Source organism: Tenrec ecaudatus, chromosome 4, assembly GCF_050624435.1.
Source record: "Tenrec ecaudatus isolate mTenEca1 chromosome 4, mTenEca1.hap1, whole genome shotgun sequence".
Taxonomy (NCBI): domain Eukaryota; kingdom Metazoa; phylum Chordata; class Mammalia; order Afrosoricida; family Tenrecidae; genus Tenrec; species Tenrec ecaudatus.
In genome coordinates, this window is record NC_134533.1 from 177,097,915 (window position 1) to 177,120,525 (window position 22,611).

General features: G+C 51.7%; 1 protein-coding gene across 1 annotated transcript in view; it reads right to left on the reverse strand.

Annotated features, from left to right (window-relative positions):
* The window catches only part of CRTAP (cartilage associated protein), a 28,791-nt gene continuing 6,180 nt past the window's right edge, over nucleotides 1-22,611 (reverse strand). The window contains exons 2-7 of the mRNA XM_075547090.1: nucleotides 18,764-18,913; nucleotides 14,666-14,837; nucleotides 12,997-13,125; nucleotides 8,648-8,793; nucleotides 3,922-4,005; nucleotides 1-771 (exon numbers count right to left, since the gene is read on the reverse strand). Coding sequence (XP_075403205.1) covers nucleotides 718-771; nucleotides 3,922-4,005; nucleotides 8,648-8,793; nucleotides 12,997-13,125; nucleotides 14,666-14,837; nucleotides 18,764-18,913 — 735 coding nt within the window. The 3' untranslated portion in view covers nucleotides 1-717. The remainder of the gene's footprint in view (nucleotides 772-3,921; nucleotides 4,006-8,647; nucleotides 8,794-12,996; nucleotides 13,126-14,665; nucleotides 14,838-18,763; nucleotides 18,914-22,611) is intronic.

Consider the following 22,611-nt stretch of genomic DNA (forward strand, 5'->3'; position numbering starts at 1 on the left):
TTGCTTAATAAATATTTATTGAAAGATGGAATGAAGCTGATGCTTTCTGGGGGTTTCCCATTTTTAACTCACCGAGCAAGGTCTTCAAGTGAGAGCAACCAACCAACCACTGTCAGGCGGGAGATGGAAGAAGGCCGGGTACAAGTCATTTTTCTGCATTTGGCACCGTCTACCCAATGCGCCTTTTCAGGGAGCGCCAACATGGGGCAAGCCAGACAGTGAAAACCACCCCCAGGTGTGGAGAAGCTTAGCCCCGTTCCTCCCCCATGTCTCCTGCCTAGGAGACAGGATAGGGGAGACTAGAATCTGGAAGAACAAAGAGGCCAGAGTAGGTTCTCACTAGTGTCATTTTTTAGGAGTGTTTCTCTTCTTTAAAAAATAATACTGATTTTTTTCTGGAGGACACAAACAAACCCTAGCAGGCTGTCTATCCTTCCAGCTGGCGCGGTGAGAAAGGTAGGCACCATGGGGGGTGGCAGGTGTGAACGTGGAGACAGAGGAGCAGACACAGGGTGAGCAGGTAGGAAGCCGGGGAGACAAGTGGGAACACGGGGAAGATGGGCTGATCCCCAGGAGCCTGGAGTGAGAGAGACGGGGGCTGCCCTTCCACTTCACAGGGGGGAGGGGAAGGCTCTGAGGTATTCACAACCGGCAACAAGAACAAAGACGCCTGTGTTTCCTGAACATCGAGGGGAAAGCCACTTGGGTTGCTAGAGACTAGCTGGCCTCCTCCATCTCCAGGAGATCATCCACGTACTCCACCACCTCGCCCTGGAAAAGACAAAAGCACACCTGCTGAATTTGGCGAGAGGAGCCTATTTCCAAGAGGCCATTGGCTCTCTGCCTTTTCAGGCTGGACTGACTTCTACACTGCAGTTGACCGTGGTTCCCCTCCATGTGGACTTGTGCTCTGTGACCACAGAGGAGACCTGGACCCTCACGCAGCCCAGTGCCCTCTCCAGGGCCCCACCTGGTGTCCATCCTTCTGAGGAGTCCTCTCCGCACCCTGCTCCCCTCACCTGCCTTGACCCTCAGACCGTGAGCTCTTCAACGACCGAGGTCTGGCTGTATCTTTCTCCCCTGAGCCTGGCACACAGAAGGCTCTCAATGAGTGTGTGGAAGGCTAAGAGAGGCGCACGGGTAGGGACTGCTGGTAGACCTTCCTCACGCCAACAACTGGAGAGTCTTGGGGGAGAGTGGGCCCACCTGCTTGCTCCTGCAAGTAGCCTTAAGGGGCTCAAGCTGAAGGAATCCAGTCGCTTCCGATTTCCTTCCCTGTGTTGATCTCTCGCCCAAAGCCCACCTGGACCACCAGCCAATAGCACCCATGCCCGTGGCTTCAAGGAACAAATCACCGAAAATGGCAACCCTCCCTCTGGAGGGTCAGCACGCAAGCCCCACCCAAGGTGACCATCTCTCCTTCCTAAAGCCCAGCCTGACCCATCCAGATCCCTGCCCAAGCCAAGGGTCCATTGCCTCTTCGGGCATTGTTCACACACAGACTGCTCACACCTCCCAGCATTTGGGAGCCGCTGGAAAATCTCCCAAGCCCTATGGGACGCACACAAAAAGAGGGTCTGACTATTGTCAGCAAGTCCTTCAGCCACGCCGGGCCTGAGATGGGAAACCAATGTGAGAGCAGAAGACCCCCACCTGGAAAACGTGCTTCAGTTGCCTTCTGCCTCCCCAAGGAAAGGGGGGTGTGAAACGGGGGTTTTGTAGCCAACAAGGCACCTGCGCCAAGAGCTCCTATGTCCTGCTGTGTGGACGTGGGGACTGCTCACTAAGAACAGTACGCCCCCAAATACAGGCGAAGGAAACCGCCTCCAAAGGCCTGGGGTAACGGATGCGGTGGTTGCCGCACCCGGACCGCCTCTTCCGGCCCGCCCAGCCCGCAGCTGCCAGTTCACTGCCAACAGCTGGCAGCTGCTGCCGCTCTGGGAAAGCGCCCCTGGGCTGCAAGGTGTTGCCTCCCAACGCCTCTCAGAACAGTGAGTAGGGCTATCTTATGGGCTTTCCTTGTCTGTCCTCTTTATCAGACTTTTCCATCTTTCTTCCACCGTGCCCATGGGCAGCTTCGAACCACTAACTTTCCCATGTTAGTCCCACACTTAACCATGTGCGCCACTTGACAGGCTGGTGAGAGGCTAAGGAAGCCAGAATCAAATTCCTTTTAGCTTAATCACTCAATCACACCCTAAACTAACAGCCGGCTTCGCTAGGATTTTCCACAGCCAGGAAACAATGGCAGGGAGTTTGGTTTGGCTTGGCGCATGTCTCTGAGCAGCTCCCTCACTCCACCTTGCTGCCCGGGCTGCCTCCTCTGTGTCGTGCGAGAGCTTTACTGAGTCTGATCCAGCAGCCGTGCGTACTGCTAAAGACCTTGCCTTGTACATCAAAAGACTTCAAAATGCCCATAACCGTCTCCCCACCCCTCAGCATCCCACCTCTAAGATCTTATCCGAGTGAACAGGAAAAGGATTTTTCAGCACTGCTAAGGAGCCCTGCTCACCCCAAGGTCAGCGGTTCCAACCCACCCGGGGCCCCTTGAGTGAAGGATGAGGTCGTGTGGTCACATAAAGATGTACAAAGCCTCAGAAAACCCTGCTTTGGAAATTATGTTTTTCACGTATTTTCCAAACCGCAGACCCAGCCTTCTTGTTCCTTCCTGTGAGAAGGGGCCCCTGCAGCAACCTTGGGGTCCTGGCTCAGGTTCTTCGAGAGGACCCAACCCAAGAACAACTGTGAGGATGACACAGCAACAATGGGCAGTGTTTCGTGCTGCCGTCCGCAGCGTCCCAGGGAGTCGTCACTGACTTGATGGTGCCCCCCAACGACAGGAACCCAAGACACGCAGTCCATGCACAATGTCCCGGTTTAGAGGCAACAAGCGTGCCATGCTCACAGCCAGGGTCACTATCATTAGTCCCATGTGATAGTGAATGGAGCCGTGGTGGCCTAGTGGGTTACACGTTGGGCTGCTAACCATGAGGTGGGCAGTTCAAATCCACCGGCTGCTCCAAGTAAGAAAGAGGAGGCTTTCTACTCCCATAAAGAATTACCATCTTGGAAACCCATGGAGCAGTTCTACCAGGTCCTATAGGGTTGCTAGGAGTACCAAATGGACTCAACAGCAGGGGACTCGTGGCGGGTTGTTGGATAGCTGAAGTTAACCGAAACGTGGCTGCCTCGTGATGGGCTCCGCCCAGGCGGAATCTTGTACATCAAACATGTTGCAGGCCAGTGTCTCCTTCGGAGTCCCGCACCCAAAACCAGGGCAGCGGCACGTGCAGGCCTGGAGGCTCCTGTGCCTGGTCGTCTCCCCTCCAGCTCCTCATCTAGAGGGGTGGGGGGTGCCCCTGGCGCGGGCTCAGGTCTCCAGCGCCCATGGGCAGCCTGTCCTTCGTTTGCTCCACGTCTTTCCTCGTTTGCTTTAAATACAGCCCTTCATGATGGTTTTTCGGCGCCTAAGCTGCCCCACCACAAGCACCTCCCACCCCGCTCAGTCTCTTTGTCAAAACCGGAGTCAACTGAGGGGCACTGAGGAAGAACTTCAAGAAATTCCAGAAAGGGCTAAAATGGCTTCAGAGTCAGAACCTTAGAAACACACGCACACACACGTGCACATACACACACACACGCATGCACACGCAATAAGAAGCTGACATAGAAAACAAGGCAGCTTCCAGGCCACCGTCAGAGTGCTGCGCAATTCAGAAGCCCGCTGTGTTTGTGCAAAGTTGAAAAACGGCGACTGCCCGGGCTGGGGGGGGTTCCAGCAGCTTCGCGGCCAGGCAGGACCTTCACTGGCCGCCCACACCAACCCTACTTCTCCAGGCCGGACCCGACCCTGCGGCGACTCGGGGAGGCTGCGGGGAGTCCTGCTGGCCCTCGGACCGGGCGCGCAGACGGGAAACTCACCTCGTCATCGTCCATCAGGTGCTCCTTAGCAAAGCCATGCAGCTCTCTCTGCAGCGAGGTCACGTTAAAGAACTGGACGGCTTCCTGTTGGGACGCAAGCAGACAGACAACAGCCTCGATTGCCCCTTCCTGACGCCAGGACCGCAGCAGCTGTCCGTAGTGGAGCCGTGCGAATCAGTGGTCCTCCTGCGGCTACCCCAGCACCTGAGCCTCCTTAGTCCCTATGGAAACCCCACCACCAAAAGCTAACATTTTTAAACAAAAGGCCTACAACCACTTGAAAGGTGGGGTGTATGCAATTAGTATTTCATGTGGCCCTCAGGCCACACTCCCTTTGGAGATGCCTTGTAAATCCTAGCCGCTCTCTTGGACGGAAGTCTCGGAGGGCGAATGGCCGGGATCAAGTTGGATGTGTTCTGACTCTCCTTCTTCCTAGTGGTGCGACAGAGGTGACATGCGTTGTTTCTTTCGGGCTCTGCCCTGCTGAAAGACAGCCACACCTCCACCAAAGCCTTCCCGGTGGGGGCCTCCCTTCCTGAGGGAATGTTGGCAGCAGCGAGAAGGACCTGCTTTGGCTTTGAGACATTTGGGGCTCAGGCTCTGGACCCAGCTCTTGGCTTGCCTCTCTGCCTGACCTTCAGTTCTTGGGATCTGTGTTGTGGTCTATCACCTGACCTGATTTCACCAGCTTCCGCAGCCTCGTGGATGAGGAGGCGCCTACAGACAGACGTCTGAACTGCGGACTTACCAGCACCCCACAGAGCTGCCTCCTGAACACTTCCTGGGATCTGTGAGATGATGCAGCCTATGGCAGAAGCCAGTGCCCAGAGGGAATACACTCACCGGGAAAGTGGAGCAGAATAGGTTCTTGGAGGAGTTGGATATTTGGGATATCATTAATCTCCAACTCCTTTGGACTATAGTCTGGTGTTAATTATTCTACAAGAAATTATGACCTCAGATGGCAATCATTAAAAAGAGAAATACTAGTTTTTAATGTTTTCTACTTTCGTTTTGCTTGGCGTTTTTCTGACTTTGCTATTGTTCATTAGTTTTTGGTTTTTGTTATGTGTGGTAGCTACATAATCTGTTGTCAATTTGAGACTTCCAAGCAAAGGGGTGGAAGTTAGCCTGTCAATCAGGTCTCAGCTTGATGACCTCATTTGGAGGTGCGAAGGAGATAAATAGCTGGAGGCGGGATACACACTCACTCCTTGGAAGACGTTCCAGCTGAGAAGACACATGGAGCTACGCTAGTGCCCTGAGCTGGAGGAGACACGAGACCCCTGCCAGAGCTGAGATGCTTACAACGCCACTGGATCCACAAGACTTTCCATCCACTGGCCTGTGATCGTCCTGCGTACGGCATCATTTCATGTGTTTTGTGAGTCTGAAGAGGAATTTATGGACTAATATTGGACATATGTATTAATATTGAACTTATGGACTTGATCTGGACTGGGCTGGGACGTTTTCTCAATATTCAATTGCTCTTGTATATAAGATTATTTCTTATACACATGAGTCTCCCTGGATTTGTTTCCCTAGTCTACAAGGGCTAACGCATTGCTTTTCGATATATGAAGTCCAGGATGGGTGATTCTATAGGGACAGTAATGGAATTAAAGGTTTCTTTGGAGTTAGACAGGGAGGTGGGGAGGAAAGGGGAGCAAATGACAATGCAAATGACAATGAGTACAAGAAAGAGGAAAATGTTCCGAAACGGATAGTGGTGGTGACTGTACAACTGAACTATTGAATTGTATGATGTGTGGATCATGTGCCAATAAAACTGGTTGTTAATTGTTTGTTTGTTTTAGTACAGATAATAGAAAATGTTGGAGGGGATGGGGAAACTGGGATCCTCATACACTGCTGGTAGAAATGCGGACTGGTGCAGCCACTTTAGAAAATAGTCTGGCAGGGTGCAGTGTAGCACCGATGAAACATAAAACTTGCCTCTAGTTCTTTAATGCTTCCTCCCACCCACTATCATGACCCCAATTCTACCTTATAAATCTGGCTAGACCAGAGCATATACACGGGTACAGATAGGAGCTGAAAACACACAGAATCCAGGACAGATAAACCCCTCAGGACCAATAGTGAGAGTGCCAATACCAAAAGGGTAAGGAGAAGGTGGGGGCTTAAAAGGGGAACCAATCACAAGGATCTACCTATAACCTCCTCCCTGGGGGACAGACAACAGAAGAGTGGGTGAAGGGAGACGTTGGACAGTGTAAGATATGACAAAATAATAATTTATAAATTATCAAGGGTTTGGGAGGGAGGGAGGGGAAAATGAGGAGCTGATATCAAGGGCTCAAGTAGAAAGAAAATGTTTTGAAAATGATAGCAACAAATGTACAAATGTGCTTGACACAATGGATGGATGGATTGTGATGAGAGCTGTATAAGCCCCCAATAAAATTATTTAAAAAGAAAAGAAAATAGTCTGGCAGGTTCTCAAAAGACCAAAGACAGAGTTACCATATGACCCGCCAAGGAACTCTAGTGGGGTAGTGCATTATGAGGCGGGCTGCTAACTACAAAGTCAGCAGTTCAAAACCACCAGCCACTCTCCAGCAGAAAGACGAGGCTTTCTATTCCTGGAAACCCACAGGGACAGTTTTACGCTGTCCTATAGGGTCGCTATGAGTCGGAATTGACCCCACGGCAGTGAGCCATGACCCAGCAATTCCACTTGAAGAAATAAAAATGTATGCCACGTATAAACTGGTAAGAATGTTTATAGCAGGTGCATCCATTACTATTCATCAAGTGAACACAACCCAAGCTTCATCCACAGATGAATGGACAAGCATGTGCTATGGGCCCCTTGACATCATAATGCCCAGAAGAGACAAATGCACAAAGCCAGGAAGTAGATCGGCTTTCACCAGGGGCTGGGGAGGAGGGAGCATGGGGTTTCTCTCTGGGGCGATGAGAACGTGCTAAAATGAGACAGGACAGTGCAAGGGTAGAGGGCCTACTGGACAGACGGCAGCTGAACCAACAGCTCTTAAAGCTGAGAAAATCACTAACATGAGATGGTGGGGAGGGGTGCATAACTTTGCGAGTACACTGAAACCCAGTGAACTGCACATATTAAAAGTGAATGGTATTATATGTGACTGATATCTCAATTTTAAAATAGTCAGTTCAGTAACTGAGTGAGTGAAAGTAAAAGTGTGAATGTGTGTGAATGTATTTGTGTGTGGGGGGGCTATTAGCAGGGGAAGGGCAGTGAGGAGAGTAGAAAGCTGTGTGTACGTCAGCTTAGGATACCATGTAGAAACCCCCGGGGCAATGCAAGCTAAAGGCAGAGAAGGACAGATCAAAGATCTTTCCAATGCAGTATGTCATTCATGGAGTTCTCTCACATTGGATGGAAACCATAAGTTTGCCCACAAGAGGCAACTCTCTAAGTGGTGGTCCATCCCTCACGAAGCTGTCAGAAAACAATGAAGGGGGTATACAAACAGACCACGGGGAAATGTTCATGCAGAAGTGTTCTCAAGACAATGCACGTTAGAAAGAATGCAGTGTGGGGTCCCTCTTGTAATTAACACATGCAGGCTGTATGTGGAAGGAAATGGTCACCTGAGGAGCCATGGTGATGCAGTGGTTATACACTGGGCTGCTACCTGTGAGGTCGGCAGTTCGAAACCACTGTCTGCTCTGAGGGAGAAAGGAGGCTTTCTACTCCCATAAAGAGTTAAGTCTTCAAAACCCACAAGGGCTGCCTGGTCCTCTGGGGCACCAGGAGTCAGCATTAAGTACACAGCAGTGAGTCTGAGTTTAAAGCAGCGGGGTGACCTCTATTCCCCCCACCTCCTGTGGGCTTAGGAAGAAAACTTCACTTTAAAAAAAAATCATTTTATTGGAGACTCATACAATTCTTATCACAATGGAAAATTCACTTTTTTCCCCTTACAGAAGGGTTACAGAGAGGAGAAGAGCCGGTCAGGGTGCAGTGTAGCAACGATGAAGCATACAACTTTCCTCTAGTTCTTTAATGCTTCTTCCCTCCACTATCATGATCCCAATTCTACCTTACAAATCTGGCTAGACCAGAGGATGTACACTGGTACAGATAGGAACTGGAAACACAGGGAATCCAGGGCAGATGATCCCTTCAGGACCAGTGCTGAGAGTGGAGATACCGGGAAGGTAGAGGGAGGGTGGGGTGGAAAGGGGGAGCCAATTACAAAGATCTATATATAACCCCCTCCCTAGGGGACAGACAGCGGAGAAGTGGGTGAAGGGAGACATCGGACAGTATAAGATATGACAAAATAATAATAATTTATAAATTATCAAGGGTTCTGAGGGGAGGGTGGGGGAGGGAGGGGAAAAAATGAGGAGCTGATACCAAGGGCTCAAGCAGAAAGAAAATGTTTTGAAAATGATAGCAACAAATGTACAAATGTGCTTGACACAGTGGATGGATGTAAGGATTGTGATAAGAGTTGTGTGAGCTCCCAATAAATTGATTTTAAAAAAGAAAAGAAAAATTCACTTTTTAAGTGAACTATTTCCGTAATGTTTATAATTCTTTGCGTTTCTATTGATTCAGACATCGGAATCAAGCAGTAAAAAGAAATAATAGTCTACAGGGGCAAAAAGAAAAGGATTTTCTTTCACTTCAGAAATAACCCGTTCCCTCCGTCTCCTGAAGGCGAAGGGGGGGGGGGGGTGAGGTGCGGCACGGGCAGGTACTCACTGGCCTGGGCTGGAAATGCTCGTCAGCCAGCTCCCACTTCTCCCGGTGGTACTGGTAATACACCAGGTTCTGCTTCATGACCTTGTCATCCGGGTCGAACAGCAGGTAGCTCACGGCACAGGGGGCTGCGTTCTTCAGGTCGTTCACTGGGGACAAGGAGGACGAGGGGGGCGGGGACATCAGCATCCTGTCCTGCTGGTCCCCTCACCAGCCACCCTTCCCAGAGGAGTAGCCTTCTGAAGAGAAAAGTGCAGGAACGAGCCTGAGAGGCCGCTCCTCCTACAGAGAGGGAGGGAGGCATCGGCCCTGGAGGGCAGGTCTGGGAGGGAGCTCACCGAGGGCGGCCTGCAGGCTGGCTTTGGACTGTGTATGGGAGGTCCCCGTGGGCCAAATGCTTTTACAGAAATGCCTATGGCTCTAGGGACCTGGGCTACGGCCTAAGGAAGGCTGGATCTCGAAGGCCCGGCCTGGGCCGTCCCAGGTCTCAGATCCGCTCCAGGAGGTAGATGTGTGACATACACTTGACCTGCACACCTGGATCTCACCTGGATGGGCCACAGTTTCCAGATCCAGTCCCTGACAGCTAAAGTAGGTCTGGAAAACCAAGACTGGTGGACGGGCTGAGCTGGAAGGGATTGAAGTCACCTAAGGACTAGGGTTAGGTGACTCCATCCTCCCAACCTCCTATTGCCCCAGCACGTCAGCTTTGAGGTGTTTGCAGGGGTTAACACGTAGGGGGCAAAGGAGTACAAGAGACACAGAAACCCCTGGGTGTTCCCCTCTAATTGACAACCTTTGCTAGGGGGCGAGTTGGCAGGCATGCCCACAGCTGGTGCATGAATAAGCTCTGCCGCCCAGTGGCCATTCTCTGTAATGACAACTTGCAAACCAGCATTCAGGGCCTGCCTAAGGCGGGCCTCCATGGGGGGGAAAGTTCAATTCTAAAAGAGCAACCCCCGCCTTTGTAGTGAGGTGGGCAATCTGGAAAGAGTTCAAAATGGAGAAGCCTCTAGGTCGCTAATTTAGGAAGTAAATTTTACTGTGTCCACCAAAAAACGCGTGTTGTAAAGCCTAACCCTTTTACATCTGGGGTGATAGTCCCATTTGATATGTGAATGGGTTTCCTTTATATGAAGGAGGCAGGATTCGGATCCAGTGTATTGTAAATCAGCCTCTTTTGAAACATAAAAAAGCAGATTAAGCTGGCAGGGATGGGGAAGACAGTCACCAAGTCACATAAAATCACCCAGGAATCAAGCAAGGCCCAGGGACTTTCCTCTAGAACAAGCCTCTCCCTAGAGCGGGCACCCTGGATTTAGACCTGTAGCCGCCTCAGTTGCAAGAAAGTTAACTTCCACTCCTTAATACCACCCGCTTGTGGTACTTCCTATTGCAGCAGTACTAGATAAGTAAGCTACCTTGCAAGGAAGCGCAGATTTCCTAGGGACCAGCAAACAAAGCTGGAGGTTTGGGGTCTTCCGATAGCTGTCACCTGAATCCGTTTACCTGAACCCGTCAACACATCATGATCACACAAGCTACTGTGCTTCCTCCACGTGGGCTTGTTGCTTCTCTGCTGATGGTCGCTTGTTTACCTTCAAGCCTTAACACCCCGATGCTACTTTTTGATAGCCGGGCACCATCTGCTTTTTTTACATTTGCTTATGCACCCATTTTGTCTTCAACGATCGTGCTGGGAGAGTGAGTCACACAGAACGCCAGGTTATTAGATCAAAGTGTTCTTGCGTTGAGGGAGGGCTTGACCAGAGAAGCTGGCGGTTTGGTCCACTTGTGCTTCTAAGACTTTGCCATGTGCCACGGCCTCTGGTGGTGGTGGAGTGAGGTGCCATTGAGTGGGTTCTAACTCACAGCTACCTTCTGCACAGCAGAACAAAACCCATCCCGGTCCTGCGTCATCCTCACAAATGTTCTTCTCTCTGAGCCCACTCTTGCAGCCGCTGGTCAATCCAGCTTGTCGAGAGCCTTCCTCGTTTACCCAGCCCCTCCACTTTAGCAAGCAGTGTCCTCTTCCAGGGGCAGGTCTCCCCTGCCAGCAGGTTCAGAGTATGTGAGACAAAGTCTCCCAGGAGCACACTGATATGCAGAGCTATTTTCAGAGCACCAGCCCGGGGGTGCCGAGGCAAGCTCCCCAGGGGAGGGGCAGCTGGGGCCAGGGGGCTGCCAGAGCCAGGGTGTGGCTAGCAGACTTCTCGGCTTCCTGTCTGCTCTCTTCAAGCAGCCAGAACCAAGTCAGCTACAGGCCTCCAGGATTTCCCCATGTTTCAAAGTCCATCACGAGCTGGCGTGGAGCAGGTGAGAAAGAGCAGCGGCAACATAGATTCTCACGAAAATGAAATAAAAGGCCTAAATTGTGGCCCCTAAAATTGGCAAAATAGGGACCAAAGTTGAAGCTGGGCGACAGCACACTGGAATTCATTATACCATTCGCTCTACTTCCATGTATGGAGGCCTGGTGGTGTTGTGGGCTAGGCATTGGGCTGCTAACTTCAAGGCCAGCAGTTCAAAGCCACCAGCTACTTCACAGGAGAAAATGAGGCTGTCTGCTCCCATAAAGATTTACAGTCTTGAAAACTCTATCTAGGGTCTCTGTGAGTTAGATTAGATTTAGTTGGTGGCAATGGGTTTGGTTTGTTTTTGTTGGTCTGTTTTTCCTACTTTGATTTATGTTTGAAATTGTCCGTGTGGAAACAGAAAACCCGTGTACACAAGCTTTCATATTCTCACTAAGAGTTCTTCTATGGAGAGCCAGGTGAACGGAACATGGAACACGTGGAGTGAGGGGAGAAGGGAGGAAGGTGGGAAGGGAGGGAGCGTGGTTTGCTTTGGAGATTCTCTGTCCATCTGCCGGTTGTTTTGACGCAACCAGCCTACGTTATAAAAAGCTTCCTGTGAAAGGAAGCCGTCTCTGTTAACTCAGGCTTAAAAGAAAAAGCAGTGGCTTTTCCTAGGCAAAGACCCTGCCTCGTAGAAAACTATCCTCCCAGCACCAGAGCGCCAAGGTAAAGTATTTGCGGAGGCCCGCCTATGCACCGGGGGCTGTCACCTCTGCCAACACGTTTGTAGAGTGTATCGAACTAGAATCTTCTACCAAAGGCTGGCTTCTGGGTTACAATGACACATCAAATCTCATCCTCTGCCCTCAGTGCAGGGGGAGTGTTCTGGGAAAGAAACTCGTTTAAAACACCTCGCCCTCCTGCTCATCCCCAAAATACCCCAAACAAGCTCTCCAGTGCCCTTGAGCTGAGGCACGAGCCCCAGACGAGCTGGTGCCCAGCTAAGAGAGGCACATCCGCTCTCTCAGGAAGACTTGGTGTAGACTGCTAGCTTGTGTATTGTGGGTGGGTGGGTGCGGGGGTGCGAGCTCGTGTCCTCTGTGGTGCAAGACTTTCAGTGTGTCCTGCAGAGAAAGGAGATGAATGGGGGGTGCGGGGAGAGGGGGGAGGTTGTTAGGAGAAGAAGGACACTAACAAGGGACATGGCTCTATGGGGTTGCTGAGTCAGAATCGGCTTGATGACAGTGTTCATTTGGTTTGGGAGTTTATAGAAACCTTAGCTATGGATGCCAGGATCATTTCTCACTCTTCCTGGGGCAGCTCCCGGGGTCAAAGGGGGGTCCCAGGAGCATGTACTCCAGCCAGAAGAAGCTGAACCTGCGCCTGGGCATCTCTGCACTAGACAGTAGCAGTCTTGCGGCCATGGCTCCCAGTAAAATATCCTGCACGGAGCCAGAACCACCGCCCCGTTGGCTAAGGCTCAAACAAGAGGCACTCCTCAAAGGCAGCGACGTGGAGAGAAAGACTAGCCAGTCCGGCAGTCTCTGACAGCTGCGCTTTGAACTACCTACCCTCCCCCTTCATGCCAGGCTGACCACTTAGAAGCTTCTCGTTGGAAAACGCCATGATTTTGGCTTGCGGGAGGACTGACTGGACCGAAGCGCTTACCAGTCTGGGAAGTAAGCCAACACTGCGCAGGAAGGGAAAGGAGGATAACGAGACGACTCCGGAGAGTTGGTGGAAGAATTCCCATAGCTTTCCATCCCATTGCCCAAGAACATTGTGAAGGGCTCTCACGCGTCACAGGTGAGGAAACTGGAGCACGGAGAAGTTAGCAAGTGACAAAGCTGCATCTCAGAGCCGGCGGTCTGGCTGCAGGACCGGTGCCCTGATCACGGGCTGACTTCTGTCCAAGGGGCTTCAGTGAGCTAGCTACCCAGTGGCCCTAGGTGGGAAGGGCTACTAGCCTATTTCTCAGAGGGGGGCGGGGGAGGCTGAGTCTTAGAAGGATTACGCAGGGTTGTGCCCCTTGCCTCCCAGAAGGTGGTTACTTACATTTATAATAAGCAAACTGCAAATAATGATACATGGTGGCCACAAATTTCTCGACAGGATAGCCTCCGATGACCGGGGTGAGGCTCTCTTCGCACTGCAGTTTGCACTCCAGGGTCTCCACAAAATGATCTGGAAGAACACACACAAGGGTCAGCGCAGCGCCTCCACGCCTTCTGGGTGCCCCGCCTCCGGAGCAAGACGAACAAGAAACTCAGCGTCCGCACCTACGAAACTATTCAGAAAACCCCAAACCGAGCTCACCGCTGCCCAGTCCACGCCGGCTCATAGCGAACCTGCAGGACAGGGTACAACTGCCCCCTGTGAGGTTCTGAGACTGTAACTCTTGACGGGAATAGAAAGCCCGTCTTTCTCCCACAGAGCACCTCGTGGTTTTGAACTGTGGCCCTCAAGAATTGCAGCCCAAGTGTAAGATAAGATAAAATAATAATTTATAAATTATTAAGGGTTCATGAGGGAGGGGGAGCTAGAAGAGGGGGAGAAGGAAAATGAGCTGATTCCAGGAACCCAAGTGGAAGGTGAATTTTGAGAATGACGAGGGCAATGAATGTATAAGGGTGCTTTACTTAATTGATGTATATATGGATTGTGATAACAGTTGTATGAGCCCCAATAAAATGATTTATTTAAAAAGAATTACAGCCTGCAGCCCAACAAATAACCAGGCTGCTGCCAGAGTTCCATCAACAACACGGAGGGAACCCTCGTGCCAACTATAGACTTGAGTCAATGAGACTAAATCCAGAGTCGTCTGCAGTGGTAATGTGTCTAACACTCAATGCTGAAAGTTGTCCGTTGTAAATAGTTGTTTTCTTTTTACGATAGTGAAATGGCCCTCTATGGAAAAAGACTCCTAAACAAACAAACAAAAAAAAAGGTGAAAACCCCTAGAATCAAGAAGTTGAAAAGACCTTCCCCACGGCAGGGTTTTTAAGCGCCTTTAACCAGTGAAGGGCACGTGGCTTCCTGGGAGAGGGCACTGCCCTTTCCCGTGCCCCTTTGGCTGGGATGCCCTTCCTAAGAGGTGCAATTCTAGCTGCTTTGGGAAACCACCGCTGGCCACTGCCCATTTTCGGCAGTGACCCTCTCCGCCAAAGCAAAACCCCAGGGTAGTCAAGGGCATCAGTGTGTGCGGAGGCAGGTGTCTGGCCTCTCCTCATTCTTCTTCCTGCGGGTTTCCAAACTTCCAAGAATAAGCACACATTGTGTTATAATTTTTTAAAAATTTTTTTCCAAGTAACCTTCATGACAACTTATAAAGGTTCTTTATTCTATTCTACGAGTATGTTTGCAAAATCCCCATAATCAACATTGTCTCAGCAGTGACTCTGAGTCCCTGAGCGGCTCCTGTGCCCGTATTTCTATGTTCCCGAGAGCCTGTGGGGAATCTGTCACCAAGCAGGCCCTGCTCCAGCCTCTGGATCGACCTCGTCCGGAGCCTGTGCTTGACAGCTCACTCAGCGCTTTCTCCAGCTGTCTCCGCTGAGTCGCAGGCTGAGCGGGGTGGGTGTCCGCTCCCCTCAGTTTCCCATTCAGCCTGCGGCTCAGCAAGTGCCCCGAGGTCACTCGAGTCACGGGAGGGAGGGCGTGGAGAGAGAGCAGGGGTACCAAGAAGTCAGATTCAGCTCTGCCATGCGCCTCCAGGACCCACCTGCGATGGAGAGATAGAAATCCTTGAAGTCCTTGATCTCCCGGGAGCCTTCACAGGCTGCGAGACACCCGTAGAAGGCTTTGAAGAAGTCAGGAAGAGCCAGCTCCATGTCGGTGACAGACGTTCTCCAGTTCTCGCCGTTGTACGCCCGCACCGCCCTGATGAACAGGCTCTGAAACGCAGGGGGGGCACAGAGGGGATCCCCAAGGAATCAGGCCCTTTGCCCACCTCCACTCTCCTTCCCGCTGAACCAACCACACTGGCCCCTGATTGGGTGGGAAGCGAATCGGTGACTTACCTTATCGGTCTAGATTTCCCTACCCGCACAATGGGCCCACTTTTTCTTTAGTTGTAACAAAAACGTAGGTGAGTGTTTGGTGATAAAAGCAATTTAAATCAAGGAACAGGCAAAAACTCTAGAGGTGAAGATCAGGTCCGTGTGTTTGTCAGGGGCGGAGTCCTGGTGCAAAGGGGCCCCAGGGAACATTTTGGGGGAGACAAAAAATGCTCTTTATCATGATTATGGTGGAAGTTAGATAACTATAGACCACAGGTTCCCAAACTTATGTGGCCTGTGCCCCCTTTTCAGGAAGAGAAAAAAAAGTACTCAGTGCTCCCCTGGCGATTAAAAACGTGTGTATGATAGCCACCCTTCATCCTGGGTGAAGATACCTGGGGTGTCTCAACCTGTGGGGGAAGACCCCTCTGGAGGTCAAACGAACCTTTCACAGGGTCGCCCGATTCATCACAGTAGCAAAATGACAGTGATGAAGTAGCAACAAAAATAAGGTTATGGTTGGGGGGTCACCACCACAGGAGGAACTGTCGGAAAGGGGTGGAGAACCGCTGAACTAGGATGAAGTGTAAGGATCTTCTCAGCAGCCCCCTGCACCCTTCCAGCACCCTCCCCACCCCACCAGGGGTAGTGTCGCCCACTCTGGGAAACATGGAAGACCTTTTTCAAGATTCATCCAATATCCAGGGTGGATGATACCTTCAGGACCAGGGGTGTGAGTGGCGATGCTGGGAGAGTGGAGGGTGAGTGGGTTGGAAAGGGGGAACTGATTACAAGGATCCACATGTGACCTCCTCCCTGGGGGATGGACAACAGAGAAAGGGGGGAAGGGAGACTCCGGATAAGGCAAGATATGACAAAATAATAATCTATAAATTATCAAGGGCTCATGAGGGAGGGGGAAATGGGGAGGGAGGGGAAAAAAAAGAGGACCTGATGCAAAGGGCTTAATGGAGAGCAAATGCTTTGAAAATGATTAGGGCAAAGAATGTACAGATGTGCTTTATACAGTTGATGTATGTATACCTATGGATTGTGATCGAGTTGTATGAGCCCCTAATTAAAAAAAAGATTCATCCAATCAGAAGATAATAACGATAGCTCATTACAGCTGATTTTTAAAATGAATCAAGGAAAATGCAGACACTTGAGGACAGATGTCTGATACCCCTCCCCTCCGCCTCTCCCCCTCCCGCCCTACCTACAACAGCAGGGAGGTGTTAAACAGGTGGGGCTAGTGACTGGGGTTGGGGGTGGGGGGAGGGGGAGGCAGGTGCCCTGACCAATAGTGAACAGAAGCAGAGATTGTGGCTACACGTCAGAACTGGCTCACCTGGAAATAAGCCCAGGGCTCTCCATGAGGGCATGCTTTCTGGCTGCTCTATGATGGGGGAGCTCAGGGTTGCTCCCTGGGACTAGGGATTTTCACCAGCTGAAAGGCCTTGATATCTCTCCTCTAAGCTCCTCTAACCCTGGTAGCATAGTGGATTATGCATTGGGCTGCTAGCCACAGGGCCAGTGGTTGGAAACCACCAGCTGCTCCTAGGCCTTCTACTCTCATAAAGAGACACGGTCTCAGAAGAAGCCCACGGGGTCACTGGAAGTCCTTCCCTAACTCATCTCTGTGAGGTGCAGCTCTAGTGCCCACACCCGAAGATCCCAAAGCTCAGGCCCTGGGAGAGACAAAGGGTTCAGCTCTCCACAACTAGCCAAGAGGGTGAGGACTGGGAGACTGGCCATCTGCTTCTGGAAGGTCACTGCCTGGAACAGCCTCCTCTGCGCACACGGCTCCCCGTGGGTCCGACAGAAACCCACTACCACCACCAGTCTGCAGAGTGGGCAGTAAGCCCTGGAACCAGGGCAGGCAGAGAATGGAAGGCCCCTGGCCTGGGGGGTGAGCAGATGGGTAGTTTCTCCAAGCAGCTGGCTGTGCAGAAGCAGCACGGTGCTGGCAGTGGGAAGGAAGCCAAGCAGAGAATGGGAGCCCATGGGTGCACAGGGGAGCAGCGCAGCCAGGCCCAGCAGGTTCTAGCTGACTTCCAGTTAAACACAGCACACTGGCCCAGTGTATCCGGCCCCACAGCCCAAGCCTGCACAAATGACAGTGAAGAAAGCAAAATGGCATCAGAGAGAGGAGAGAGCAACAGGCAAGAGATTCCAGCAAGAGAGGAAGTCAGGGTATCGCAAAGGAAGGTCCTGGAAACAAGTGAGCTGGGTGCCCTGAACAGTCCCTACCGGGACCAGCAGAAGGCTGGGGCAAGACACAGACCTGAAACAAGGCTCAAAGTCTGAAACTGGGCTGCTGGGCTCCTAGGTTCCTTCTCTGTGCCCACCTGACCATCCAAGAGCTCACACCTTCCCAAAACACCCCTTGCCAGAGACATCCTCCCCATCCCCCCCAAGCGGCTGGGCATCAGGAGGCTGAGGGCAGAAGAAGACTTCCGACTCAGCTGTGAGGCACCCCCTTCCTCCGCCCCACTCCACAGACACCAGATGACAAGCCCAGAAACCCCACCCTCCCTGCCAAAGATCAGAGAAGGGTCTCCAGAAATGAGACACTCTACCTGGGGATCCCCTGCCATGAAAAGGTGAGTGCGCCATGTGAACATTACAGAGACTTGAAGTCACACCTTAGGCTCTGGAAGCTCCTCATACTGGCAGTACATCCAGAGCCATCCTTGGCCCCCCAGTGCCTACACTCAAAAGAGCTAACCAATAATAGAAAGTGCCCATAAGGGTTAAAACCCCAATCCCACTGCTAGCCAATCAATTCCCACTCATCTCCATCCTGTGGGACTGCTGTACTCTGTCCTGTTTCCAAGCCTGTCAATCTTGACAGAAGCAAGCTTGCCACATCGTCTACCTATGGAGGGACAGGTGGGCCCCAACCACAGACCTTTGGTTAGCACTTTTAGCCCTTGAATCACTTTTAGCCCTTGAATCACAGTTGATAAGAGTCAGAATTGACTGGGGGGCAATGGGCACTTCTAAGAGTTGGGTCCTTGATGTTGACGGTATTGTCTGTTTTCATCAGAACTGTCCCTTGCAGACACACAGGTTTCAATAGCCCCCATTCTGTCAAGTGAGTCCCCCAGCTCCCTTAGTATATGTAATACGTGATTTCCCAGTTCCATTCAAAATGGATGTTTGTGTACAGTTTCTTGTGTTCCTGGTTATTATTGATTAAACTGTGTCCCTAAATTATGTATTGGAATTCTTATTTCTATACCTGCGAATCTAATCCTATTTGGAAATGTGTCTTCGTTGTTGTTAGGTTTATTAGACAATACCCAAGTAGGGTGGGCCTTAACCTAATCACTTCTGAGTTGGAAAAAGTACAGGCTAGACAGAGGCAACTGGGAGAGCACTGTGTGAGAATCTTCCACCAGCTAAAGATTCAGAGAATAGCAAGGACTCCCTTACAGGAAGGAACCAACACAGCCGAGTCCCTGCTCAGGACTCTGAGCCGCCAGGACTGTGAAAAAATAAAACCGCTGACTTGCGGTATTTCTACAACGGCAGCACTGGGATGATTTCCAAGACACATCCTTGACTTCACCATCTATATGATCCAATGACCGTATTTCTAAAAAGTCACGTTTAAAAGGAATTGTGGCTTTAAAATAACCAGGTAGGAACTCACATGTGGATCAGTGCTGTGCACAGAATCTATCACTTCTGTTCTCATAATATTCATAAAATGTCACAAAAATCACCGGAGGCCCTTCAGTGCCAACAGCTGTTAACTGAGACACATTTCCTTTCACACTGCGAGGAACCGCTGCATAGAAAGCCCCTCCTACCTCGTACGACTTGCTTTCCAAGTCTTTAATGTAATCCTCGGCATCGGGCAAGCTCTTGTAATACGCCATGTTTCTCTTCATCATCTCGTCATCGGGATGCTTCAGCAGAAAGGTGTGTGCAGCTGCAATGGCTTTCGGCAGGTTATTTGCCTAAGTACGAAGAAGAAAGAGCGGAGCTAGTTAGTGGTCGCCGAGAAGCGACTGGTTCGAAACAAGGCACTTGAGTTTGGATCTTGCATAGCTTTATGTTCATGCACGATGTTTCTGGCGAGGCATTCCTTGCCTCTCAGGATGGCTCAAGAATGGTCCAGTCACTCTGGACCAGTGTTTGATCTCTGAGGTTGGCTGGAAAGTGTCTCTGTGCCTGCCCAGACCTACTCTCCACTGCTCCGTGCCCCGGGGGCTGGTCCGGATGGACTGAAACAAGGGACTTCTTGCTCTCTGGCTTCCAACTAGGCTCACCCATGAGGATCTCCACCCGCAGCCTGGAGGGAGGGTGCAGACGGAGGGTGGGCTACTTGGTCTCCTGGCTCCCTTTCAGCACAGGCACCTCATTCTTCTATGTCCCTTAATGGAAGGCTACAGCTCCTCTTCCGGTGGCCTTCTCCCGAAAGTAAGACACTGTCTTATATTTCTTTTTCCTCAAGAAGACACACGATGGCTTATTTTCGGGGGATGTCTTATGGTACAACAACCTACATGGATTCAAATACAGTTAAGTCGTCTTCTTCTGGAGCATTGACCCACGGAGCTGAGTCAAACGGCAGCCACGGCTTACCTTCTCCCCCAGGACACACAATTCCTAAAGCAGAGCGTCCTGTTCCTCCCTTCACAGAGGAGACGGTTACTCTCACTGTCCATGTCTCTCTCTGTGCCTCAGCTTGCAGCACGCACAGAACAACCGGGACCTGACGGGGGGCCAGGGGAGGGGAGCCGACCTTGTGGATGGAGCTGCCCGCACCTGTCCAGTCTCTTCTGCAACAGCAGCTGTCACCATGGAGCAGAGGAGAAGGGCTTCCCGTCTCCGTGACTGCTCCCCACCAGTACACTGGAGAGCCACGCCTACCACTATGCCTTATTTTCAGGGGATGGCTTATATTGCACAAATGCTTAGAAATCCTGCTACGGTTTATTCTATGGGCATGCCTTATTTTCGGGGAAACACGGTGCTCTCCCCCCAGGTGCCATGGCTCTCGTCCTCGTCCCTTTTGGCCTATGGGACGATCACTGCCCACCCTGGTTGGGGGTGTTGGTGGTTCCACGAAGAAGAGTGGGTTGGATTTCCCAGCCCATCAACCTCCAGTGCAAGGAGTCCTGGTGGAGCTGTGGGGTAAGGGTTGGGCTGCTAACAGCAAGGTTGGCAGTTCAAACCCACCAGGCGCTCTGAGAGAGAGAGATGACAACTTCCAGTGATTCACTGCCCCAGAAACCCTCCACGGGGTTGCTGGCAGTCAGAATGAACTGCTGGCTCTGGCTTGGGTGGCACCCATGCGTACCGAATACCTGGTCAGGGGAGACGTGGGTGTTACGACGATGCTGAGCAGACGGCAGTGGAACACTCAGGCCAACGCAGATGACAATGAGCGGGTGGTGACCAGATCACAAAGGTCAGTCCATGGTGCACGGGGCCTCTGAGAGCCAGAAGCCGCGTCAACGACACTGACTACGTGCCCACGACTGGCCCAGGAGACCCGCACGACTCCCTGTGGGACCTGTACCCTGCACCTCTGTCCATGGACCCTCTCGTCCACTTTCCCCAAAGTCCCCAGCACAACGGCCCACGTCTTTTCTGCTGGAACCTGGACCAACCTATTAGGGTTTGGCTACATCTTCTGCTTATGTTTCCGACGACCCTTGCCTTGTCCATTCACTCAGCAAAGATTCACTGAGCGCCTCCTCTCCGAGGGGGCTTCCAAAGTGACATGCTCTTTGCATTCCATTTTTTCCATGAGCTTTCTGAAGCCCCCTCGTAGGTAACAGCCCTGTTTCATAAAGCGAGTCGACCGCGATGAGCCAAAATCAGGAAGGGAAAGAATAAGAAATCCCTGCCCTTCGTAGAGTGCACATTCCAGTACGTCTCCCCTCTCCCCCAACCTCAAGTCCCAACCTGTCTTTTGTTTCTCCCCCCGCAACCCAAGGCCTGCTGTCCACTTTCCACACCCTGCTGCCTTTCAATTAATGAGTCCACCTCTGCTCAGGCCCAGCCATAGGCTGTGTCTGGCTGTACACCGAGGGCAAGGCAGGGCCCCCTAAGGATGGGTGACCCCAACACAGGGCCATAATGGCTGAATGACACTCGTTGACCAGCTGGTGCTGAGCTTCCCTGCTGAGGGAGGTGGGTGTCAGGCCAGAATGCAGAAATGACTCAGAGGACAGATGCCCTGTTCTCTAAGGAAACTCAGCAGCTTTGCTGAGAGGAGGAAGTTGAGATAGGGAACTGCAGGAAGAAGCTGGCTGGCATGGAAGAGGAAGAGGGAACAAGAGGAATCGCTCAAGAGTAGGAAAAGCTCTCCCTTGAGATGTGGACAAATGGCAGGTATGTGAGCCTGGAGCTTCCGCGCCAGCCGACAGCCTTGCAGGCAAAGCCCAGGAGGGCCGAGGCCTCGGGCAGGAATGATGTGCTTTGTGCTGGTCTCCACGAGCCAGGCGGACAAGGAGATGGACGCCCCACTGTGCAGACACACTATCAATAGCCAGGGCCCCATGTTGAGGCGTTGGCTCTGCGCCCGCACCCTGCCCTGCAAGGGCCCTGGTCTCCCAGCACAGCTGGTAGGGAAGACCAGGTGCAGAGAGCCTTCTCAGCCCTCCCAGAGGGGCACTCAAGGCAGGAACTCGGGAGCCTGGCTTGGGGAGAGAGAATAAAGGGATAGTTGGTTTACTTGGGATTTCGGACACTCATCGGATTGCACATATTGGTAACCAATGACCCCAGAATTGGAGCCAAGTCCTCTGGGCAGCACGGTGATGGCACCATTGGAGAAGTGGTGGGTGGAGAGGACAGCAGACTCCAAGCGTCGGTGCCAATCCTCTGAGGACACCCCACTCAGAGGCCTGTGGAGGGACCAGGTTTGAGAGAAGTCTCCAGAGGCCTGGAAGAGTTCTACAGAGAACTCACCCTCACTGGCAATACTAGGGAAGAGGTGTGGATGCAGGCTTTTTAATCATGTGTCAATGAAATCAGATTTTCCGATTTCCAGAAATGGAGGGACGCAGAGCTGAGTTTCTACAGCCTCTAGCTTGGAATCGGAGCTTGAAAAGTATGGGCCTCTTCTGGGAGAGGGGGTTTTGTCCATGCCGGCTCAAGCTCTGCCAACCAGGACACAGGGTCACATCTTGGCGGCTACAACTCCCACAGAATGAATGCAGGTGGGCTTGGGGACTGGTGGGCGCCTCAGAGGAAGCCCCGTACACGAGAGGACCCAGTTACCAGCCAGATGAGCCTCACTGTGGTGGCAGGCCCTGTGGGCAGGGGGAGATCAGGTCCAGGTGGGTACAACGTGGAGGGAAGTGAGGGTATGACAGCCAGCCAGCCCCACTCAACTCAGATTAGGCTGAGTGTCAGCCGGCTTTTTGCTTGGCCTGTGGAAAGATGGGTATTTCATAGAAGATAGCAGCTAGGGAGAAATCCTTAGCTCTTTTCCCCCCAACAGTTTTATTGGCATACAATCCATCTATCATACAATTCAACAATTCAATCACATCAAGAAGAGTTATACAAACTTCAAAATCCCCCAACGCTTTATGTGAAACCTAAAATAGGCTCATGGCTCGGGACTCATGGTGGGCTTATGGGCTAGCATTTAAATCCGGGGTAGGGTAAACAGAACATTCAGTTGGAGGGTCAAGTC